We start from the raw sequence: 25,942 nt of genomic DNA on the forward strand, positions 1-25,942 counted from the left end.
AGGCTGTTCCTTACAAATATAACCTGCTTCCTCCACTAGATATTTATGAAAATATCCTTTTTGCCTAGGATGAAAACAATGGCAGTCAGATTACCTCCAAAACTAAGTAATAGCAGCATATATGAAGTTGTTCTGAGACCCTCTAGTTAGTGTTACAATTACTATTAACAACAAATAGAGCAAGTGCTATTTTTGAGTTCCCAGGCACTGTAAATTATATACATTTTTGCTAATCCTCATAACAATCCTACAAAACAGGCAGTATTATTCCTACAAAACAGGCAGTATTATTCCTGTTTTAGAGGTAAGGACACTGATGCTCAGAGAGGTTAAGTGGCTTACCCAAGATCACACAGCCAGTGAGTGAGAGACAAAGTCAAAACTGCACTCAGGTCTGACTGACTCCAAAGCCCCTGCTCCTACCCCAGGCAATGGGCCTCTCATTCACTCAGGTGCCTATGACCTGCCAGACCCAGAATCTGGGGTCCCCTCAGTGCTGCCACCTCCATAAAACCTAAGACTTAGTACCTAAGGCTTTTAGTACCACAGAGTCCATGGCCAATGAATCCAGGAGGCAGGGATTAAATATGGAAATGACAAAGATACAGCAAAAGACTGCTGTGAGCTGCACTTTCCTCCCCTGCACAACTGGGGGGCTTTGACTGAGGGATGTTCTCCAAGGCTTGTGGGTTCTAAGAATTCTGGGTTTCTTCCAGGAGCCATGAGGGATACTGGGTGAACAGGGTGTTGTCTCTGCTGCCAAGAGCCCGGGGCCCATGGGGGAGACACATGAGGGCTCACCCAGGGCAGATGCAGTTTGCCTCGGAAGAAACTCTCCCTCGAAGGGTCCTGTGAGGAGACTGTGGGTGACCCTGCCGCCTCCCACAGCCCCTCTCCTCCTCTGTCTCCAGGATAGAATAGAACAGAATAAAAGAACAGAACAAACGAATAGACTAGGAAGAACAGAACAGAATAGATGAGGACATCATACACTGTAAGCGCAATATGGTTCCACAAACGTTGGTTTTAATTCTGTGAATGTATTTCTGTGTGTACACTGCGTTGGGATGTAAAATTTTCCCCTCCCTGGGTCACACTCTAAGGAGTATGGAAAACCCTGCCCTAGACTAAACTGGAGGCCTGTGGGGCCCCAGGCGGCCCCCACCCTCACTTGTAGTACCAGAAGCTGAGGAGCCCATGTGCACCGCCGGCCCCCAGCAGGGAAGTGACGTCTGGGTCTTGACTGTGCTCAGAAGATTGGTCCTCTTGTCAGCCCAGGCAGATCCGTACCTGGAGGCAGGGGATGATGGCCTGGATGACCCTGAAATAATGCAGTCGACGCGTGGCCAAGTGTGCGAGGGCCCCTCTGTGCCAGCCTTTGCCCGGCTGAGGCCCCCGTACACACAGGAGAGAGGGGAAAACAGCCCCGTCACCAGGTCATCATTTCACTTACCTCGAGGAATGGCTGGACCTCGTCCTCACGTCTTTTAGTTCCCAGGTTGCCGCCCAGCCCCGCTACCACCCCGGGCTCCTCCCAGCGGGCGGCTCTCGGGCCCCTGGCACCGGGCATTGCCTGGGGCACTGAGGCCACGGCCCCTGCAGACGCAGCTCTTCTATCCACGCAGGGGCTGGTCAAGGGCGCAACCGCTCCTGCTCTGTTCCTCCCTAAGAGCTTTCCAGCAAGACCGCCATCCCCCCGTCCTCACTGTCTGCTCCTGGTCCAAGGGGACCCACACGGGATGGCCGCCCTAAAGAGGCGTCTCTGGGGGTGACTGCGGGTGCCCCGCAGTCACATCTGGAGGAGGGCAGTGGGAGGCACCTCCCAGAGCCACTTTCTCCTCCACCCTCCACCCCTTACCCATTCCCCATATATTAGTAATCTTTCGCTGTGTAACAAATTCCCCAAACCTTAGTAGCTTAAAACAACAAACATTTATTATCTGTTTCTTTCCCTTTCTTTCTTTCTTTCTTTCTCTCTCTCTCTCTCTTTCTTTCTTTCTTTCGACCATGCCACATGCCTGGCTTGTGAGATCTTAGTTCCCCCACCAGGGATTAAACCCAGGCCACGGCAGTGAAAGTGCCTAGTCCTAACCACTGGACCACCAGGGAACTCCCATATTATCTCTATGTAACATCCCCTATTACAACCCTCCCTTGGAGGCAGGGAGGTTGGTGACAATGTTACAGCCTAGTCTAACCCACCATGTCTCCAGCCTTGGTTCCTACTGAAAATTCCAGCCATTTTCTAGGAAGATACATTCTCTAAAATCATCTAGAAATAATGCTTCTGGCACCTAATTTCTAGTTCCCATCTGAACTGCTTCACATTTTACCTACGTTTTTAAAATGGTTTGTTGGTTTGCACTTAACCACTAAGGATGTTTATTAGTTTTTTTGTTGTTGATTTTTTTGTATTGTGCTGAATCTCAGTCCACATTATTTTGGGATACTCATAAGAGGTTTTACAAAATCAGCTAGGCTTCCTACAGATCACTGCCATTAAAAGTTCTGGCTTTCATCCCCCTTGTACCACCCACCAATATCACCAGTGATGGTCTCATTTTCACCAGATGCCCATGAACCTGAGTGCCGCCATTTCCATTTACACAGGGAATGATAGATAATTATTTGAGAGGCTTTCTCCAAATCCCCCAGGCTCCTGTGACAAGGCAGTTGGGAGAGTCAACTCCAGCCCACCGTGATGAGAGTGCACAGGGCAGGGTCAGAAAGAACAAGGTTTTGGTGAAAGCTCAATGTTTGCTGGGTTCACAAAAAACTTGCTTTCAGAAGTCCATAGCTACTAATTGCCACTGTGAATGTAGTCAACTTGAATTTGTAAACTATGTAACATTTGTGAATCTGTATCATTTCTGAACTTTTCTTATGCCCTGTCATCTTCCTCTGATCACAGGCAAAGTTCCTTTTACAAAAAAAATTTATTTTATTTATTTATTTTAAACTTTTGGCTGCGTCAGGTCTTCGTTGTTGCACGTGGGCTTTCTCTAGTTGCAGAGAGCAGGGGTTATTCTTCGTTGCGGTGAACAGGCTTCTCTCATTGCGGTGGCTTCTCTTGTTGCGGAGCACAGGCTCTAGGCACGTGGGCTTCAGTAGTTGTGGCATGCAGCCTCAGCAGTTGTGGCTCACAGGCTCTAGAGTGGGATCTTCCCGGACCAGGGATCAAACCCGTGACCCCTGCATTGGCAGGCAGATTCTTAACCACTGCGCCACCAGGGAAGTCCACAGGCAAAGTTCTTACAGTGACCTTGAGACTCCTTACCATCACTCGGAATTCACTCCAGCCACCAAGACCTTTTTACTGTTCCTGAATAAATTGAGCCTCCGGCCTTAGGGCCTTTGCATTGGCTATTCCCTCTACCTGGAATATGCTTCCCCCAGATACTCTCTTCACTCAAGTTTCTACTTAACTGTCTCTTTATCAGAAAGGGCATCTGCTCACCCTCTTTAAAGTAGCATGCATATACTTAACCCTGCTTTACTCCTTTTCAAGCATCTTTACTGCTTGACATTATAGTATATACTTGTTTGGTTGTTGCCTGTCTCTACTAGAATGTTAGCTCATGAGAGCAGGGATTTTTGTTTTGTTCGTGGATGTGGAGCCCTGGCACCTAGAATCCTGCCTGGCACACATTAAGTACTCAATCAATATTTGTTGCATTGTTTCACAAAGACTCACCCCATTACTTCCTGCACTAATGTCTATTTATGACTCAGCCAGAACAAAGTCTAATGTATTGTTTTTCCCCTGGGTCTCCCCTGGGTGACCTTTTCTGGGAATGCAACATTCTACTAGGATGCACTTTGATAATTAAAAATTCCAGCATTTCTACCTAGACTAATTTTGTCACTATTCTATAACTATTTATGGCTCTGTCCATATTTCTGGGAAATTACTCATTAGATGCTCCTATTACTATATTTTTATTATGAAAGAATAGAATTTTACCCACAAAAATTCTGTTTGTCTAAGGTCAGACTCATAGGTTTCTTTGTGTAGTCAGATTTTTCCCTCTGGTTTCTACTGTAAGTGTTAAACTAAGGTTTGTCCCTGCTCTCCCCACGCCCCTGCCCCGTCTTTGCCCAGGTCTGCACCCTCCATCCTTGTATTTTTCAAGTATAGTTTGCGACTTGTGACTCATGGGGGGTAATGAAATTAATTTAGTGGGCTGTGAACAGCAATTTTAAGAAAAAATATAACAAGATAGAAAATATTGAAAATGTTTTCATTTTGAAACTGTGGGACATAGTCCAAATAGTTTGAGAGCACTGCTTGGGCCAACATAGGTTGAAAGAGGTTTTAGCCTATTTTTCTCTTTAGTTGTCTTCAGAATATTCTAGAAGGGTACATGTTGGGTTGTAGAAAATGGTCATTTTTCTTTTAAAACATCCTCAGCAGCAGTACAAGTGGTGAGTACACCTGTTTCTTTAATGTATCTGCTTCATAAAGCAACTGTACCTGGAGCACTGAGACACATGCCTTATTTGCATAAACACTCCATCCAAACCCCTGCATTAAGAAACTTGACGAACCCTTGCATGGCTGCTGGCAGCCTAAGGCCATATCCTGGGGTGACCCATCTCTCCATTTAAGTTTCTGTCAGGAAAAGCTCAAGGATCTCACAGGAATTTACCATTCGTTCTAGCCAACACCTGATAATAGGCCCCTGACCTCCCTTTCTTAGAGCATTAACTTTTTTTAAAAAAAAATATTTATTTATTTATTTTGGCTGTACCAGATCTAGTTTCCCAACCAGGGATCAAACCCAGACCCTCTGCGTTGGAAGCATGGAGTCTTACCCACCAGACCACCAGGGAAGTCCGAGAGCATTTACTAAAGAGGGCTTACAATTGTAAATCCTTCCTCTGTCCCTTTTAGATAAATATCTATGTATCTCCTACAACCCAGGAGTGTCTTTCTCAAGGCCCTGAAGCCATTCTTTTGAAGTGTAATTATCAGGAAGGACAGGGCTTGTCTCCCAGTTTTGTGGGAAGAGAGTATCCTAACTTCATGGTTGCCAGCCAGCAGAGGCAGCTGCTTTAATCACATTTACAATGACCAACACTTTGTGCTTTTCCCCTTCCCTGACTCTACTTGAGCCCCCACTGGTTCCCAGTCCCCATCCCTTACCCTCCCTTTAAATCACCCAGTCACCTCTACACAAATCATAGTAGGGTTCAGCCCTTTCCCCTACTGTCAGTGGTTACTGAACAAAATGTTTTCACCACTTTAACCAATGTCCAGCTTTGTTTATCTTTGACGGCATGTATGTACACACACACACACACGTGCGTGCACACACCCCCTTCCTAAGGACAAACACTGCTTCTCAGAAATAGCTGAATCTTGTCATCTTCATTATCCACCGCATTATTTCTGTGCTTATTTCCCTATCTCACCTCTAAGTCATCGGTAAAGTCTCACTTAACTGTTCCAGCCTGGTCTGTGCTGTCCTTTGGGAAATTAGGTAAAGAGTCATGTACAGGACTCTTTCTTTATAGGAGCAAGAGTAGGGATTATAAGATACAACTATCTGTCCCCACTGGGAGTTTCTCCCTCTACCACCAAACTTGGAGGAACTGGGTTTGTTTTAGTAAGGGAGCAGGAAAGTTTCCTTACAGAGAAACCTTTCTAACGAATTTGTAGCCAAGAAGTCCTATATCCTCTTTTGCTCTTTCTCCAAACTTGAGAAATCAAGAGGCCCTAGGGACATTATGGTGTTGGGGTAGCTAGAGGTCAAGACAAGGAGGGTAGTGGGGTTTCTGTGTTTGGAGACCACAGGAGAGGCAGCAGGTAAGGAACCCAGGCAGATGATCAGGGATGGGGCATGCGTGGGTGTCAAGGTCACGGGTGGCATGCAGGAATCGATAACAAAGGAGACATCTGAGCATGCAAGAAGAAAAGGAAAATCCCCAGGTGTTAGAAACGAATGTACAAGTAAAAACCAGAGTGACTGGTCATCAGGCAGGCTGATACTGGGCAGCTTGGGGGTGGGTGGGACCTGACCCAAATGAGCCCCCATCACCAGGGATCTTCAGTGTGGCAGCATACAGGAAGAGAAAATGAGGCATAAGCCCACCGGAGGAGGGGATGGGGACTGAGATCCTATATAAAGGCAAAATCTCCAGGGAGAAGGAGGCCGGTCCAGGGGAAGCCACAAACCAGCAGAGAGCACCAAGAGCAGGAAGAGGCGCCAAGGAAAGCTGGGCAGATGCCAGGCCCTGGCCAAGCTGTCCAGGCAGCAGATTACCACTTAGATCCAGCAGGGAAATTGGAGGGCTCAGCGGTGAACTTAAGGTCAAAACCCCATTTTGACTCTCAGCTGGTGCACCGGCTCTTGGATCTATGGCCCAGGATTAACTCCAGAGCACTTCCAACCAGTGAGATGGGGCTGTGTTTCCCAAGGTTGTCCGCCCAGAATCCCTAAGACTGAGAAGCAAGAACTTCTGTCTCTAGGGAGGCACAGGGGGAATGGTCTAAAGCTATTCATGTGACCCACATTTCTTTAAAGCCTCAAGTTTTCCTTTTCAATTGCACAGGACCTTTGCATTGAAATCCAAACAAACTAAATGATGACACGTTTACCAGTGCTTGAGAGTCACAGCTCTCTGGCTCATATGCCCAGTTCCACGTGCTCCGGTTTGAGAAGCACGGGTCAGTTAGGGCTTCAGGGACAACACAGTGACATTGGTGGAGGCAGGGCTGACAAGTCAGACCAGAAACCAGAAACCTAGAGGGGGGCCTCCTGCAGGAAGGTGTCAGGCCAGGCAGGATGAGGGTCATAGTTTGCAAACGGATTGGTAAATGCTGTCTCGGAGTGGCGATGAGGCATTAGGGAGGGAAAAGCTGTCTACTTTTTTGCCGTTCTGTAAACCAAAGCTGATTAATTTTAGCCTATGAGTTTATCTAAACCCCCTTGAATGAACTGAAATGTTTCAAATTTCTCCTCCTAAATTAATTTCTATTCAGATACCACTTACTCATATCAACCAAAACAAGCAAAAAAAAAAAAAATTCAGCCAGTGATTGTACACAACATATACTTATCCACTCCATGCATATTTTACTGAATAAATAAAAACTTTATTTGTATTTGTACCTATAAACAATATCTTAGTTTGATCACTTAAAAAGAAAATACAACCTCACGTAACCAAAATGCTTAAAGGATTTGGTAAACTAAGTGTTGATATTTTTATCTATAAATATGAAAATCTGACCTGTCAGAACTGGTTTTGCAGTAGCCATGTTTGAGATATTTGTGGATTTCCATGAAGGATGACTCTTCAAATTAAAAGATCTCATAAAACATCCAGATCAGATACTAAGGGAAAAAAGGATTTTGCAACCCCAAGTTAGGGCTTTATATAAGAAATTCCAGTGGTGTTTACCCACTTTGAACATTTTACTGAGTACTTTCTTTTTCAAAATCAAGTAGGATAAGTAAATAACAGTAGTACCTCAAGGGCTTTTATAAATAGCAAAGCTATACTTTCATAGCTATAAGCAAATGTTTGCATTTCCCTGAGAGCACAGTTTCTTTCAGTTCAAGAGCTCTGTGTGCCTGTGTGTCTGCGTGTTTCCTGAAGCCAGTGTATGCAGAATGTGATGAAAGCTAAGAAGAGAACATTTATTTGTTGATGTTTGGGTGAGCTTAGCTCCCCATCCTTTTCAGATCAGCCTTGGCAACTGGGGCCCCTTAACCTTCCCAACAGATTCCACCTCATCAGAGCCTCTGGGTCTCACTCTCTCTTGGTCCAGAATGATAAGAGACCCAGCCAAGCAGCTCAGAGGTCCCACAGCAAATGGGTCTGACAGCTAGTCCTGCTCTAAATTTGACAAACTTCTAAGTGGGTTTCCTCTTGGAACCCACTTGCCTGGAACCCCTGTTCCTTATTCTCCCCTCACACTTCTTGAAAATGGAGTCATGCTCACAAACTCCAGGGTCCCTGACATCATTTTCTAGACCTGTGTCCTTAAACCTGACTTTCTCCTCTTCCTACCTCATCCTCTTCCTCCCAGTCAGGGGTACTCTATCCACTCATGGGACCTGCCTCAAGATCCAGTCTGCTGTGCCAGGACATCCTAAACACCCTGCCTGAGTCCTAGGGCCCTTTGTCTCTGGCTCATCTGGCACCAACCTGCCTGGTCCCCCTGTTGGTAGTATGGTTTATGACAGTTAACTTCCTGCAAACTTGATTTTTGTTTGTTTGTTCATCTCAGAATGGAAATTAGATTTTAAGAGATTCCATCCCTGGCTACTGCCTAGAGACTTAAATCCTGATGATATAAAGTTTCCCAAAAATGACTTGAAATTCTTTATATCCCTAAAAGTTACAGACTGGCAGCTTCAAGTGCAGAACTCTGGATCTTCTTAGTTGGTGTCTCTGTCTGCCAACCCATGCCGTTATTGAGAACCCTTGCATTGAGAACCAGATTTATAACACAAAGATCCTAAATCCTCAGTTTCCCAGCATAGGGTTAACCTGCTGAAAATCTGGGCTCAAAATTTGCCAGTTGCTCTTATCAAAGGACCACCAGGACAAGGAGAACACTCTGAGGGGAGGCTCTCTGCGTTGTCAATGATGCTGTCATTGAACTTCCTCTTTGAAAGTTCTTTCCTGAACTTGTCTTTGAAATATGACTGATAGCTCCTATAGCCCAGAAGTGGTTTCTGAAGGCGATCTCAAAGAAGAACAAATATGTAAACAATGGCCACATCATTGACCGAAGAGCGCAGCTTCCCAAGGAGATCACTTGGAAGGGCAATAAAGACCTGGATGCAACCTCATAACTTCATATACGTTTCATTTTCTCTAACTTGATGAAAAGAAAAATTATAATATTGACCAAGTGGCCTGTTTACCTGTTTATCGAGTGTTTCTAGGGTGGGGATTGGTCTTGCTCTTTGGAGTCCCCAAGGCTTGCCAAACAAAAATTTCCTGGAATGTTTGCTGAATTGAAGTAGATTAAATTGTTTCAGTTGAGAGCTTCATTAAGGTTATCAGTGTTTGTGAGTAAGTGAGGTATGTGTTCTAAATTCCCACAAATATGTTTGTATTTTCCCATCTCACTTTTCACAGCAAGGAGCTGAACTCTTAAGGCACAGAGCTTTTCAAACCCCAACATGCATTTATATTTATCCTCAGTGATCGAAGCATAAATAGAAATCTCAGTTGTAATTTTCTAAGTCTTTTTATATGCTTTGAACTGTAGCTCCTTCTAACCATAACTTTTCTATGAAAGTTAAATTCACCATCAACTGTTAGTACCTTCCCAAACTGCTGAGAAGTACAAGCACACAATGGCACATCTGACATGAAATAAAACTCCATAAAGAGATTTGAAATCATATGATGAAAATAAAGGACATTAAGTAATGCAGTTACTATGTTGTTAGCACTGTTGTTGCGGTGTTTTTTTTTTTTTTGCTGCGTTGGGTCTTCGTTGCTGCGCGCGGGCTTTTTCTCTAGTTGGGGCGAGCGGGGGCTACTCTTCATTGCGGTGGCTTCTCTCGTTGCAGAGCACGGGCTCTAGGCGCACGGACTTCAGTAGTTGTGGCGCACGGGCTTAGTTGCTCCGTGGCATGTGGGGTGTCTCCGGACCAGGGCTCGAACCCACGTCCCCTGCATTGGCAGGCGGATTCTTAACCACTGCGCCACCAGGGAAGCCCCTGTTATTGCTTTTTAAGTACAGCATATGAAACAGGATCTCTTAATCTGTGTCCCCAGTTTGGGGATTAGAATGAATTTCCAGTGAGCTCATATGAAAGCTCCGTCTCTTAGAGTGAAGAACAGACGCTGTTCTTTGAGTCAAAACTATGCCAAACTGATCCAAAAACCAAATAGAAGGGATTAAAAGGATCCTGAAAACGAAGGTTCCAGGAGGGTGGGGTCACAGGGACATGGACCCAAATCACTGTCTAAAAAGTAGAAAGTATGCTGTCAAGAAGAGCCAGTCATTCAACAGTGGCCAGCATTGTAAGGATGTTTACACTGAAGAAACAAAAACAACAACAACCCTCCCCTCCCGCCCCCCCAGAAAAACAAAAACGGTATTCTGAGTCTCTGCAAAAACCTTTTCTACATTGCAATACAACTGTTGGACATTAAGAGGCTAGGGCACTGGCCTGTGCTAAAGGTCCAGTTATGTCCAGCAATGACAGTTCCAGTCCACAATGGGCCTCCTGTGATCATAAAAAATAGAGGCTTTTGATGGGGAGGACAGAAGTCTTTTACATTTTTCATAGCAAACAGGCCTTCCCAGACCCATCTCCCCAGAACTGTCAGATGGAACAACCTATGAGATGCTCTTGACAAGGGGCCCAAGGTTTCCACACCAAAGATCCCAAATGGTTTAAATATATGGGAAAAAAGAAAAGAAAAAAAAGAAGCACCTTTATTTCCCTGCCTTGCTGAGTGAATCCTTTAGCAAACTTGTCAGAACAAAAATGAGCTGTTTTGTTTTTTTCATGTTCTGAGATAGACAACATGACAGAACCTACACTAACTTTGAAATTGGAAGACCTGGGTTTAGACTCCTGGTTTAGCTAACTTGTAATCTGACTGACCTGGGGCAAATCACTTAGCCTCTCTTAAACTCGGTTTCCTCACCTGTAGAATGGGAGTAATAAAATCCAGTCACCAGGTCATTTGACGGTTAAAGGAATTGGTATACAAAAGTGCCCGGTATCGAACCTGGCATGGGACAGGTGTGTCTTGAATGTCAAGTATTACTCTTCTTTCCTCCTGAGGTAGGTCTCACAGACAGTCCTGGCCGGTCTCAAGTCCCAAAGCTGTGACTTCCAAGGAGCCGCCATGGGGAGCCGCCATGGGGAGCCGCGGTGAGCCCCTGATGTATGCACGGCCTGTAACTCGAGCCCCGCTAGCTGCTTTAGAGGGACCGATGCGGGGGAGAGGGAGGAGGGGTCCCCCCGTGGCTCCGCCCTCCGCGTTCCCGCAGTCAGACCGACACAGCTCCAGGCACGATCCTCCGAATGTGGGTGTACGACTTCCTGATGGTGACACTGCCGTGGTGCGACACCCCCCGGGGCAGGACGCACTCCTCCGTCAGTTTCTGGGCCTCGGGGTCCCAGCACAGCACCGTGGCGATGACCTCGTTCTTCTCGTCCCGCCCCCCAGTGATGTAGAGCCGGTTGTTGCAGGGCGCGATGCCGCAGCTGGCCCTCTCGTGGCTGAGCTGAGTCACCAGGCACCAGCTGTCCTCCAGAGGGCTGTAGGCGTACAGCGCTCTCATAGCCCCTCCTGAAGAGGAAAGGAAACACCGTGGGCATCTCACTGCTCTTCTGGTTTTCTTCCCCATTAACCACTAAACTCCTACTCCTGGTTAGGTCAAGTCTACCATCTTGCCAATAGAAAGAGCAAATTCATGGCTCTCCAGAAAGCCAGAATGGATAACTAGGGGCAGCAAGTCTCATGCTGGAAACACTTCATAGCCCTTTAAACTCTGCAGCCAGGTGCTAATCAGGTTCTGAAGGACACCTGGCTTCACATGGCTGCCAAAATGTACCATAAGACTGCTTCCTGGAAGAAATACCACCTGGTGCATCAGATAGGCCCGGCTCATAATCCCAGCTTTGCCACTTTTGGATCTGTAACCATGAGCACCAAGACCACAGTGGTTATAAGAAATCAGAAGGGCCATGCACATAAAGCACCTGGCAGAAGGCCTGGTGCATAGAAGTCTTGCATTGTATTGATATACATGGCAGTGACTAGAGGTGGTGGCATCTCTAGACTGAGCATGACCTGGGACACCAACCCAAGTTACCCATCTTGAGATTAGACCTTTGGGGCAGAGTCACGAGTCTGACCATAAAGACACAGGAAACCTGAAGCAAGGGAGAGCAGGGGTTTTGCCTTCATCTGTTCCCATATTTTGCATTCAGGAAGCCTTCTCTGATTACCTCTTATTTGCTGGAGTTATTTATTTTTGGTATTTCCCTGATCAGTAGTTCTCAATCCTGGCTGTACATTAAAATCACCTGCACATTAAAAACACCTGGCACTGTGGCCAGCGTCCTCCTCATTCTGATATTATTGGTCTGCACAAGCCCCAGCTACCCATATTTTTGGAAAAAGCTCCATAGATGACTCTAATGAGTAGTCAGGGTTGAGACCCATCACCCTTAACAATTACATGCCAACTGTGGTCTGGCTAGTCAGGCTTTCCTTCCAGCTAAATGCAACCTTTCAGAGCCCCCAACGCAAGTCAGAAGAATAAAATTCCCATGAACACAAAATAAGAAATAAAGATAGCTACCATTTATTGGGCACTTATATGGTGCATATTTCAATTTCTGTGTATTGCTAATGCTTACAACACACTTTGTTCCCAAAGCAATTTCTTGCTCCTCCCCTGGGCCCCATTGTCCATCTGTCTTGTATGTCTCCTAAATGGGAGCCGTTTCTGTCTCCAGAACTGCAAGGTAAATTCCACCAAGGCCTGGACCAATCCCATCTTCTCTTCTTTTCAACCCCACCCACATCACCCAGGAACTCAAGAATTCCCAGGAGGGTCTCATGTGCTCTACCTGCAGGGCTGCAGGTGTAGGGGACCCTACACTTAAATAAGAAGCCATTTGCTCACTTACCAACCACATAGATACGGTCCCGGAAACTCACTGCATTGATGCATTTAGCCTCTACTGGCATGGTCGACTTTAAATTCCACTTATTGGTTGAAGGGTCGTAACACTGAGTCTTGTCCGTGGCCAGTTTCCCATTGGGCCCTCCCCCAATCACATAGAGCTTCTTCTTATGGCTGGTGGCTGCGAAGGAACTGACATGGATAAGGAGGGGCGCAGCCTGCAGAGACACAGGGCACCGGGAGAAGCTGTCAGTGACACTGCCCAGATTGCTGCAGTGGCTCACAGGACACAGGCCAGGAGCCAGGGGACACAAGCCCGGGAATCCTTTGCCTGAAGTCACAAGGCCTGTGGGCCTGACTCTCCTGAGACACAGAGAGGATCAAAGCGTACATTTCCCACCCTCCCGCCAGGCTCCAGATGTTTCTAGCCTGTTTCTCCCAGAGTCCAGTTCTCAGGGCAGGAGGGGTGTACAGGAATAAGTATTTATACAGATGAAACCAGCCAATGTTGGAGGAGAATGCTTTCTCAGACATGCATATTCATATTTATTCATGTGCTCCTTCATTCAAAAACTATTTACTGAGTGCCTACTATGTGCCAGGCATTGTCGTTGGTGCTTATAGCTAGGAAGAAAAGCTGGTATAAGGGTTTCAGGTGGCCACAGGTAAGCATATTCTCCCACTCTGGGGCAACATACAGATCTGAGGGTTAAGCCAGACTTGTGTTTCCATCCTGTGAACCCCAGGGCACTAAAGGGGACTTTTAAGAGTCTCTTACCCATTAACATAACCCTCTTGGGTCATGGAGCAACTTTGTGATGGGACTTAAACTGAGAAGGTCTTGGGCACAGCCTTATAAATGTTAAGGGCTCCCTATAAAGTTCTTTTCAGGTTAACAGATCTTGGCTGGATGCCATCATGACCTGTCTACCTTTGCTTGTGCCTGTGATGACCACGTTTCACACACCCCAAAGCTGGAACATGCTCTGACATATAATCTTATAAGGAGAAAGAAAATTTGAAATTGGGAATACTCTGGAAGTACAGGAAGTGAGGTCACCTTACCTTTGTGTGTGTGTTGGGCGGGGGTAAGGATACTTAACATGAGATCTACCCTCTTAACATATTTCAAAGTGTAAAATACAGTACTGTTATCTATAGGCACAATGTTGTATGGCAGATCTCCAGAGTTGGTTCACCTTGCATAACGGAAACTTTATGCCCATTGGTGAGCAATGCTTTGCCTTTTCTTGAGTATGATATATACCTGAGATTGCATTGCTAAAGTCTTGTTTGAAGGCACGCAAATGGTTCATCACTAATAGGTAAATAAATAAGGGTTGACTTCTAAATACTACCAAATGACTCTGGATTCAACAAACAGTGTAGTCAAGAGATCCTGGTGTGCCCAGTGTGGAGAAGACAAGGGAAGATGGCATCGGAGGAGACAGAGACTCTAGGCCAAGACATGCAGACCAAGACAGGATCAAGCTTCCCGTCTACCTCTGGGGTTCTGGCCAGGATAGGACAGGTACCCACACAGAGCTCCCCCACCTGGAAAGAAATCATTTCCGTGACCTGATCAGCAATGCTGACTCAATGGCTCCTATGAGGAGGGAAGCTCAGAGCCACCAAAAATGTTCTCAGTGGGAGCAGAGAGATCAGAAAGCTGTATAGGTATACATTGGCAGATACCTTTTTTTTTTAAGCTTTGAAGCAATAATACAGAGTTACTCAGAGAAATAATCTATACCTCTGACCAGCAGTTGTGGAAGGGGTCATAGGTCTCCACGTTGTTGATCCTTTGCAAGCCATCGAAACCTCCGATCACATAGACCTTGCCCCCGAGCACCACCATCTTATGCCTCCAGCGGCCTATGTTCAAATACTCAATTTGAATCCACTTGTTGATTGAAGAATTATATTTCCAAACATCGTGCTGTGTTTCTTTGCCACCTAGGAGACATATAGAGCATTTAAGAAACCACTGATATGTCAGAAATGCAGCTTCTCCCATAATTTCCCACTGGCCCAGAAGTGTTAAATCCCCAGACGAGCACCAACTCCCGCCCCATACCCCCAGACAAAAGAAATCATGAAGGTGCATGCAGTGTGGTTGCCGGGACAGAGCCTGCACAGGGAGACAGGGAGACACAGTGTAAGGCTGGGGTGGATCATGCACTGGGCTGTGCCATGTGTCACCTCTGTGCCGTGAGAATTCAGAGAAGAGGAGGCTCCGTGAGCTAGGTCCAGAGAAGACTTCAGGGGAGTAGTACCCAAGTCTGCCTAGGCGAGTGGGGACCAACAGGAGTCTGGACTCCAGTGTTTGTGAGGCTCAGGGGCAGGAGGTCAGGCAGGACAGGTAAAGTTGGATGATTGCAGGTGGGGATAGTAGGGCCTTGACCAGCGGGCAAATGAGAAACCAGCTTAGGTTCTATGTTTGCTTATTTATTCAAACAAATACAAACCTGGGAAAATCACCACGAAATCTTACAAAATTCTCTTGGTTCATAACTCTGCTCTATATAAAAACATAAGTGAGGTTTGTCCTACTTTGAAACAATTTCTGTTGGAACAGAATGAGATGCTCACACCAGATCATTTGAGAGTGAGCTGGTAAAAAAAATTTTCAAGGCAACTCAATAAATGGAAAATATGAAATTCAGTTAGGGAGAGAGACCAAGACAAAGGAGAGCTGACTTTTTTGGTGACTTTAATAAAATATTTTAATGACTTTGTGTTTCCATTTCCCCATCAGTACAGAGTACTACCAACTACCTAAAACAAAGGATGTACCTTTCAGACTAAAATGTGCACTAGTGTGGAAATGAATATCATTAATGACGCTCTGTGTCACGGGTAAGTGTTTCTCAAGGGTGGAGCCCAGAAGTGGGATTCCTAGGTCAACGGCGTGCCCACCTTGAATTTTTACAGGTGCTACCAAAGAACCTTCCAAAGCTGTTCTGGTTGACTTTTCCCCATACCCCACCCACAGCAGATATTAGGAAGGTTTTTTTGGTTGGTTTGTTTTGTTTTACAGCCTGAGAAAGAAAAATGATGTCATAGTTTGGTTTCCCCTGGCTGCTAGGGAGACTGAGCTTCATCCTCTCCTGTTATCTTTTTGTTCATATAGTTTAACCATTCTGGGGGAGGGGTGTTGTATACCTTTTAGAGGTCTCTATTCAAAACACTGTGATATTGATCCCATTCAGGTAGTGTCCAAAATTATAAAATAACTATACACTTTCAAAGAAATGTATGCAAACTTTATTAAAAAGGGGAAAAAATGACAATTTTTTTACTTCAGGATGTAAAAGAAGACCTGATTAACTGGGCAGGCATATCACATGCACAGATGATAAGACAGGTTATTGCAAAGATGTCAACCGTCCCCAAGTTAACCTATATATTAGGTGCCTTCAGGGCTTTTCATGGATTTCAGGACATGAAGTGACCATTCTAAGCTTCATCTGGAAGAGTAGATTTGGGAACATTTCTAAGAAACTTTTGAAAAAGAAGAAGGAATGAGAGAGCTCTCCCTAGCAAATATCAAAATATACTAAAAAGCTATGATAATAAAAATAATGTGCTACTAGTATAAGACAAACTGATCAATTAAAAACAAGGTACAGAAACAGGCTAAAAGATATAGAGATTATTAAATAAATGGCATTAGAACAATTGACTATCTGTTTAGAGAAAAATTTAGATCCCTATTTCACATTATACCTAAAATTTAAATGTAAATGCTATAGAAGTAACTGGAGAATATAAAGGAGAAGATGTTAATGATCTTGGGGTGGGGAGGGGCTTTCTAAGCATGACAAGAAACCCAGAACATATAGAAAAGAAAATTACTATATAAAATAGAAATCAAAGTTAAAAGACAACCCCACTGTCTGGGAGAAAGTATTTGTAATACAAATAGCAAAGGATATATAATAAGAACTCCAAAAAATTAATAAGGAAAAGACAACCAGTAGAAAAACAAAGGGTAGGAACAGATCATTTTTAAAAACAGATACGTTTAGCTAATAAATATATGAAAATATATTCAACCTCATTAATGACCTAAGAGTGTAAATTTACACACTCAAGTCTATTAAAAATGTAATTGATAATAAAAAATGTTAACAAGGATGTAGAAAATGGGCACTGACATTCATCATTGGTTGAACGGTAAATGGGTACAAACTTTTTGGAGAACAATTTAGCAATATCTACAAAAATTCTAAATTTACACATCTTATGACCACTTCCAGGAATCTCTCCATATATCAGTGCAAGTTCATAAATATATGTGTATGAAAATGCCTATTGTGGTATTTTTTTCAGTGGGAAAATAAAAGCTGAAAAAAATTATGGTTCATTCATTCAATAGACAGCCCTGAAGCTGGTGAAATGAGCAGTAGTAACAATCCTCACAGTAATGATAATGACGACTAACACTGCTGAGCTCTCACCACGTGCTTGGGATTGTGCTGTACTTTACATGTATTACATTGCTTAACACATATAGTAGATCAATTATACCAACATGTAATGATGTTCAGAACAGATTGTTAGTTGAGTACACATTTCTGTTGATTTAGTATAATAAGCATGCTTTCATGTATTGCCTGTATCATTTTTTTTAACATTTTTATTGGAGTATAATTGCTTCACAATGGTGTGTTAGTTTCTGCTCTATAACAAAGTGAATCAGTTATACATATACATATATCCCCATATCTCTTCCCTCTTGCGTCTCCCTCCCTCCCACCCTCCCTATCCCACCCCTCTAGGTGGTCACAAAGCACCGAGCTGATCTCCCTGTGCTATGCGGCTGCTTCCCACTAGCTATCTATTTTACATGTGGTAGTGTATATAAGTCCATGCCACTCTCTCACTTCACCCCAGCTTACCCATCCCCCTCCCCATGTCCTCAAGTCCATTCTCTAGTAGGTCTGTGTCTTTATTCCCGTCTTGCCCCTAGGTTCTTCATGACCTTTTTTTTTTTTTTTAGATTCCATATATATGTGTTAGCAGCCTGTATCATTTTTAAAAAGACAACAACAAATTGAAGACGGACAAAAGACAAGTTGTAGAATAAAACACTATGTCTAGTGTCTGTGACAAAGACTGACCATGATTACCAAACCTGTCTTTTCCTCCTGGGCACATGGCTAAACTACATTTCCCAGCCCTGCTGCATGGGGGGCGGGGATGCAGGGAGGGCATGAGGCTGGTTCTTGCCAATAGAATGTGAGCAGAACTGATGCCTCATGTCCAGGCCGAGGCTGTTGTGAGCAGGTGTGTCTTCTCAACTTGTTGGGTTTCTCTCTCTTCCCGAAATGCCTCAAGTTTGAAGGTCACGTCTGGAAACAGCCTCATCATGAGACAGAAGGAGCCTAGGTCCCTGAATGCCTGAGTGGAGCAGGTGCTCTCCCCCAACCCACACATACTTCTGTGGTGATTCATTGAGATCCAGGGTTTGTTACAGCAGCTGGCATTACTTACTCTAAGACAATACAAAACCATTTTTGTAAAAAAAAAAAAATTAAAACGTGTAGGATTGTAATGGCACAGAGAAACTGCCATATTTTACTTTACACTCCCTGTATTGCTTAAATCTACAACAATTAAAAAATGTTTCTGTAAGATAAAAGAAAGCTAAACCCTAGTCTGTGGTATTAATAGACTCAAAGAAGAACTGACCTGCCCTTTATCTTGGAGGAGACCAGCTCTGGGAATAAGCTCTTTCCAAAACAAGTTCAGATTAAAGAAAACCTCCAAGAGAAGGGAAGGAATGTTTGTCTTTTCCCTTGGTGCTGCAAGAAGAGCTAGGTGGCTTTTGATGTCATGGGAGAGCATGAGACTCAGAGAACATGGATTGGAATCCTGCCTGACACTTACCAGTGTGTGACTTTAGGTAAGTTCCATACCTTTCTGAGCCTCGGTTTTCTCCATTTGTAATCTGGAGATTAAAATCACCTACCTTATAGAGTTGATGTGAGAGGCAATAATTAATTGCTACCAAAGAGTAAATTCATCTACTATGCTGTAAAGATGGTAGAGATTACATCATCTAATAAATATTTATTGAGCATTTACCATGGCCAGACACAGCGCTAGGTATTGGGAATACAGTGTTGATTCATGGAATTTAAGGACTAATGGGAAACAGGCATAGAGCAGTTATAAACAATTAAGCAAACAACTTAGAAGTAAGAAATGAAAAAGTACTGGATGCTATTGGAGCATCTAAAAGTAAGATCTAAACACTTGAGGGGAGAGGTCAGATTTGGGGAGAAGAGCGACATTTTTATGCATTACTGTATTTCCAGTGGCTAGTTCAGTGTCCTATGCCTATAGCAGACACTGAATAAACTCTAGTACCACTTTCCTTCTTCCTTTTCCATGAAGGAAGTCCTATCTGCCTGCTCCCCTGGTTCCTACTACAATACTGCTCAAGGATTAGGGTTCACTCAGTAATTATTCCCTCTCCACGATAAGACCATCTGAGTGCCTGGTTTCCATATCCTGACCCAGTTAGTGCTAGATCAGTGCCATCCACAGTAATTCTGCTGGGATGGTTGCCTGTCTCTCACTCAGGAAAACATGTAGTGCCTTGGGGGCTGGCTTTGGCATCATGTGGCTTCTGCTTACCTGAGATGTAGACCTCATTTTTTAATGTCACGCATGCAAACTCCACCCACTTCTTATTCTCACTGTCCAGCTCGTGCTCTGTCATGGGGAGCTTGGCCACCTCCAGGCGGCTGCGCCTCAGGGGATCCAGGCAGGTTACCTCCGCCACAAACCGTTCATCCTTCGTGCAGCCACCGATGATCATGAACACCTCAGACTGGAACTCATGCATCCTGGGCTTGGTGCGCTCCGAAATGATCTGGAAAACCAATGGGAGTACAAAAAGGCAGAATGGCACAGTGGTTCAGAGCTCAGGCTGTGGAGCCAGAGGAGCAGAGCCCAATTCCCAACTCTGCCACCATAGGACCATGTGACTTCACCTCCTTGGGCCTCAGGTTTTTCTTCTGTATAATGGAAATTTTAGTGGTAACAACCTCATAGGTTTGTCATGAGGATTAACTGAGATAATATATTTAGTGTGCTTGGCCCAGGGCCTGATGTATAGTAGGTACTCAGTAAAGGTTATCGGTTGTAGATTTTGCTACTTTTTAAGAAGTTCAGGTCTGTCTACCATCAAATGCACTTTCCTGCCTCTTCCCTCTTGCTTGGTCAGAAGCACTGAATCCTGGAATTTCATTTCTGGCTCCCTTCCACTCCCCCCTGGTTTCAGTTTCTTGATGATATCCCAGACTTTGCTCGCTACCAGGCCTTCTCTGGAAGAGAAGTCCTGAGGGCACATAAGAGCATCCAGAGACTTAGGAGAGAAGAACCAAAAGGGAGCAAGGGTGTGTCCAAGGAGGTTGGGGGACTGGGTTCCAACATCAAGCATATGACCCTTCAGAGCCTTGAACAAGCAAAGAAATCCATGCCACAGATATTTGAACCCAGCTGAAAGAGCAGAGGTTTGGAGTCAAATACACCAGAGTTCCATCCTGGTTCCACCACCGATGGCCACGTGACCTTGGAGAAGCAACACAATCTCCGTAAATGCCTGTGATCATTCCTATGCTACCATGCATGCCATTGTGAGCCTTCACGAGGTTGTGATGTAGAGAGCTGAACGGAGCACGTGGCACACGCATGGCCCTCCATAGCCAGTCACGGCAGTAGGAGTGGTGGGAGATGTCATGTTGATGTAATTAATGAAAAGGGGGAGTTGCCCTCCTCCCGGTTCCAGTCACCCCTGGGCTTGATGGGGAAGGTTGTCCAGGAGTACGGAGGGGAGACAGAGAGGCACCAGCACCTATTTCCCACGGGGCCAAAGCAGCTGTTCTTTCCTACAAGGTTAAGCCGACCTAATATGGATTATGGAACTTCAATCTTGCCCACAGATGGTGACAAACAGTTTACCTGAGTCCACAAGTGGTGAATCCAATCAATAGTCACATGTAATCAGATCAGCCAACACTCAGCATCTACTTTCCCAGAAGAGACTTTGTTTTTCTGTGCCAATGTCAGACACAGTAAATTCTGCATCCTCAGTTCTTGAGGCCAGACCATGGCCATAAAGTCTGTGGCAGGGCTCTCCTTTATGGGTCAGCAGAAAGGAGTGGGGGGTGGGGGGTAGCAGGATCAATCCTGGGCAATGGGCTGAGACTGAGGGCACTGACAGTGGAAAGGCCAGCTGGGATAAGGGTGGAAGGGGTGGTCCCGAGAACTTGGAGGCACTATGAGAATACCAAGCTGGTAGGAGAGGAATGAGCAATGAGTTGTCACCAAAGACCAACTTGGCCAATCTGAGATTTCTCCCTCCAGCCTCTAAACCTTCCTGCCCACAGCTGAGGTACAACCTCTAGCACCCATCTGGCCCTCTTGCAGGGAGGATTTAGGGATTATAGGGCAATGCTTAGAGGACAGCACTAGCCTCTCAGAACTGGTTCTCTGTGACCCTTAACTCTGGTTCTGAGAGCCAAGCCTCAGCCTCCTCTCTGAAGCCCCCCATCTTATTCACAGTGTCTGCTCTCCTGCATCAACAGCCTGCTGACTAGCAGGGGACCAAAGCAGCCATGATCTTACTCCTGACTCCCAGGGCTGGCATCCCGGTCCTGAGTCCTGGCCTGTGGAAGACTCTGCTCCCACTGACTGAACCCTGCATTCCTGCGTGCTGCCTGGTTCTCCCCATAATATCTGTCCTTGATTTCCCACACCACCTTCCCAACCACTTACCCTGTAAGCCACTTGACATTATTTTCAATGTCATTTTGTTCTTTCCTCCAGGAAGCCATTCTTGCCTTTCCACACCTGTTCCCACAGTCCTGAATTTCCCTATCACAGCGCTTTTCACCCTCATGTAATTTATTCTAATGTCCCTGATGGCAGGGATAGCCCTTTTCTCCAATGGATCCTCAGCACCAAGAACAGTGCCTGGAGCTTGTGGGGTTCCATAAATGTTGGCTGAATAAATGAATGAATGAATGGGCAAGTTAGTTAACCCAGGACCTGATAAAGATTTTTTTTTCCAGTCTAGATCATTGTGGTAACCAGTTTCCACAATGGCCCCCAGCAATCCCCACCTCCTGGTATTTACATCCTATGTTGTTCCCTCCACATTGTTCCTGGGTTGATCTCTATGCCAATAGAATACAATAGTGTTGGTATAACACTTCTGAAATTAGGTTATGAAGGCACTACAGCTTCCATCTTGATAGCTCTCTGTCTTTCTTGGGTCATTTGCTCTAAAGGAAGACAGCTGCTATGGAGAGGCCCAAGTAGCAAGAAGCTGAGGCTTCCAGCCAACAGCCAGCGAGGAAGTGACGCCTGTCAACAATCCTGCGAGGGAACTTGCAAGTGGATCCTCCAGCCCCCTTTGAGCTTTGAGATGACTAACTGCAGCCCCAGCCAATAGCTTGACTGCAACTTCAGAAGAGACCCTGCGCCAGAATCACCCAGCTGAATCACTCCCAGATTCCTGCAAACTGTGAGATAATAAATGTTTGTTGTTTTAAACCGCTGTTTGGGGATAATTTGTTGCACAGCAACAGATAACTAATACAATCATCTAGTTGATGGGACTGGCTGGGTATTGAGACCTGCCTTGGAACCACAGGACTGCCAGATGGTGGCACCATTACCAAATTGTAAGTTCAGCTACATTTTGCAAAATATTAACCCCAAAGGCATGACAAACGCCAATCTGAAGTCAGAGATGGGCAAGTTTGTTGCGGACACAGGGAAGTAAGTGTTTGCCAAAGAATCACACGCAACAATCAGGCCTACACAGTTTATTTTCAGATTGTTAGAAGTAGAGCAAAAAAGTTTCCCCTTACTGACTACTCATTGTCCAAAGAACCTATCTGAGAGGACCAAACAGAAGACACCAAACTGCTTGGATAAATCTCCTCAGGGTGAGCTCTGCCCCGCTGCCCTCAGGAGTAGCTCCTCCTGACAGCACACATATCAGAGCAGCCTTTGGTACATATCAAGTTGGTCCCTGGAAACTTAGGAGGCAATGAAATGAAGGGGTAACTTCCTCTGCCCCAAAAGACGTCTCCCAATGAAGGTACCAGCTACTACTCCTAAATCAAATGTAAGTTGACATTTGCTTTTAGGGTTCTAAAACTTCCTTCTGTTACCACCTCCATGAGCTCAGAGGAGGGACAAGGTTAAAGTGGAGAGATAATGATAGGACAAGCAGGGTTAAAGTTTGGGAAAGGAAGGTTAGGAGGAGAAATGTGTTCACAGAGTATCCTCCAGGCTTACACTAGTGTCATAGGAATAAAGCCAAGATCACACAAACAGCGAGAAGGCTGGGAGTCTCAGGGAATCAACTAGCAATGAGACACAACTCAGAAATCACAATGTTTGGTTGGTTCGGTTACCTAGACTATAAAATGAGGATGAGAAAATGCCCTGAGCAGGATTTGGGGCAATAAGGCAGAAAAAAACTAGGACACAATGAAAAGAGAGATTTTAGCCTCAGAGAAAGAAAATGCTTGATTGTGGGAGAGAGAGTACCATAAAGGAACTGTGTGAGAATAGGAACAGTCTTTATTAGCACATCTCATTCATTATCTTATTTAATTCTCAAAACAATTCTATCAGTTGGTAGATATTGTCTTCCCCATGTTACAAGGACTGAGCCTTATAGCAGCTAAGTAGCTTGCCCCAGGTCACACTGTAGGTAAATTATGCAGTCAAGATTAAAGCCCAGATCTGCCTGTCTGGGAGCTCAAGTTCTTGACATCTTCTAGTTATCAGAATTCTCTCTCCTCCTAAATCCAAAGCTTATAATCCCACTCCCCCATCCCCACCCCACTACAAATACAAAAGGCAGAGCAGATATTTCATAGCAGCAGTTTTGCAGAAGACATAGTAGGGACATTTTATATAAGAGGAAAGCCTTTATCACCTGCATTTCAGGGAGTTAGGAAATGGGAAGCAGAAACAAAAATAGCAAGAATGTTGGAAGTACTGTTGATCAAGACCCTGTACTTTGGGGGTTTTTTAAATTAATTTATTTTATTTTATTTACTTTTGGCTGTGTTCGGTCTTTGTTGCTGTGCGCGGGGCTTTCTCTAGTTGCAGCAAGCAGAGGCTAATCTTTGTTGCGGTGCACAGGCTTCTCATGGCGGTGGCTTCTCTTGTTGCGGAGCACAAGCTCTAGACATGCGGGCTTCAGTCGCTGTGCCTCGCCGGCTCAGTAGATGTGGCGCATGGGCTTAGCTGCTCCACGGCATGTGGGATCTTCCCGGACCAGGGCTCGAACCCATGTCCCCTGCATTGGCAGGTGGATTCTTAACCACTGTGCCACCAGGGAAGCCCCAAGACTGTACTTTAAATGCTGAACTGAGAGCAGTTGCAGAGATTGATCTTGTCTTCAGGAATATGAGGGCTTTCCCAGTGCTGAGCCACCTGCCAGTGACCTACATATCCAGCATAGGACCCTTGTGGTTATCTGGTCTTCCTCTATCAGTCTGCTTATCACCCTTCATTTTCTTAGTGTCCTGTCTTCTCTGAAAGACCATAAGTTTAGTAAGGTAGAGACTGTTTTATGGTGCTTGGTGCCATGTCTGGCATATAGTTGGTGTTCAGGATTTATTTGTGAAGAATGAAAGTATAGCATATGAAATTATAGCACTAATGACAATATTAGAAAAAAAATCTCAAATTAGTGACCTTTATTTCTACCCTAAAAACCTAGAAAAGGAAGAGAAAATTCAACCTGAAGTAAGCAGAAGGAAGTAGTCAAGATTAAGGCAGAAATAAATGGAATAGAAAATATAAAGACAGTAGAGAAAGCCAAGTGAAACCAGAAGCTGGTTCTTTGAGAAAATCAATAAAATTGATAAACCTCTAACCAGACTGATCAGGAGAAAAAAGGAGACACAAATTACCAATATCTGGAATGAGAGCTATGACATCACTACAGATTCTACAGATATTAAAAAGTATAATAAGGGACTACTGTGAACAACTTTATGCCAATAAATTCAGCAACTTCTATGAAATGGAAAGTTCTTTGAAATATACAAACTACCGAAGCTCATTCTAGAAGAAACAGATAATGTGATTAGCCTCCTGTATCTATATAGCTATTTAAGAAATACAATTTGTAGTTTGAAGTTTAAAACCTTCTCACATACACAAAAAATTCCTCCTGGTTCTGATAGCACCACTGATAAATTCTACCAAATATTTAAGGATGTGTTTGCAGAATGAATAAGTGACAATGGATCTGAGGACAACACAGAACGAGAAAAGGACAAACAAAAAAGAAGGGGCTCCCAAGGGGCCTCTGAAAGACAATTCCTAAACTATTTTGGCTAATATTTCTACCAATGGCCTAATGAAGAAGGCTTGGTAGCCAACCTCAGAACCATTGTATAGTGGTATACATGTGTGGCTGTTCATGTGTACAAACGTAACAAACTGCCCCTCTATCATTACTTAATGATTATTTTGGTCCTCTCCACTAAGCCTATTCTTGTCTTTATAAAGTTCTGAATATAACATTTCTTCAGGAATTGTTAAGGAGAACCAGGTAGATACAAATGATATGTTTATTCACCATCTTGGTACCCATTTATTCATTCAACAAACATTAACCAATCCCTTGCTATATACCAAGGACTCTCCTAAGGTCTGGATGAAAAGTCCAATAAGACATATTTCCCACCATAACAACCTCCCTGTCTAGAGATATTTACAGATGAGGAATTCAATGGTTAACATGCAGTGGTTGGTGCTATGATAGAGCAATGCTCCAGTGCTATGAGACTGACAGAGGCCTCTGGAGAAGGTGATGCTTAAACTGAGTTTTGAAGCTGGAGCAGAAGTTAACTAGATGAAGAAGAGGAAAAAGTCATTTGAGCAGCACCTGCATTAGCCTGAAGGCTGAAAAAGCACGTCCACTTTGGGGAATTACAAGCAGTGCACTCAGACTGTAGCAGGAGAGAGAGGTTGCAGATGACACTAGAGCAGCGAGCTGGAGGCCAGGCTCAGAGAGTTTAGGCAGAAGTGTGGGCTTTATCCTGAAAGTGGTGGGGAGCCAGTGAAGAGGCTAAGCCCAGGAGTGAAATGATTAGGCTTGACTTTTAGATCATCCAGCTGATGAATGAATTGCAGGGCAGACAGATTGGGGGCAGAAAGCTGAGTTTTGAGGAATTCTCAGAGGTTCAGGAAGGAAATAGTGAGAGTCTGAACCTAGGTAATGTCAGGGGAGACATTAGAGTCTCAAGGTTTCCCCAGAGT

At 44.7% G+C, this 25,942-nt stretch overlaps 1 protein-coding gene across 1 annotated transcript in view; it reads right to left on the reverse strand.

Annotated features, from left to right (window-relative positions):
* Positions 1-10,978: 10,978 nt before the first annotated feature.
* The window catches only part of KLHL6 (kelch like family member 6), a 56,690-nt gene continuing 41,726 nt past the window's right edge, over positions 10,979-25,942 (reverse strand). The window contains exons 4-7 of the mRNA XM_060100072.1: positions 19,274-19,511; positions 14,379-14,581; positions 12,630-12,843; positions 10,979-11,280 (exon numbers count right to left, since the gene is read on the reverse strand). Of these exons, the coding sequence (XP_059956055.1) occupies positions 10,979-11,280; positions 12,630-12,843; positions 14,379-14,581; positions 19,274-19,511 (957 nt within the window). The remainder of the gene's footprint in view (positions 11,281-12,629; positions 12,844-14,378; positions 14,582-19,273; positions 19,512-25,942) is intronic.

This window comes from Mesoplodon densirostris, chromosome 5 (assembly GCF_025265405.1).
Source record: "Mesoplodon densirostris isolate mMesDen1 chromosome 5, mMesDen1 primary haplotype, whole genome shotgun sequence".
NCBI classification, from domain to species: Eukaryota; Metazoa; Chordata; class Mammalia; order Artiodactyla; family Ziphiidae; genus Mesoplodon; species Mesoplodon densirostris.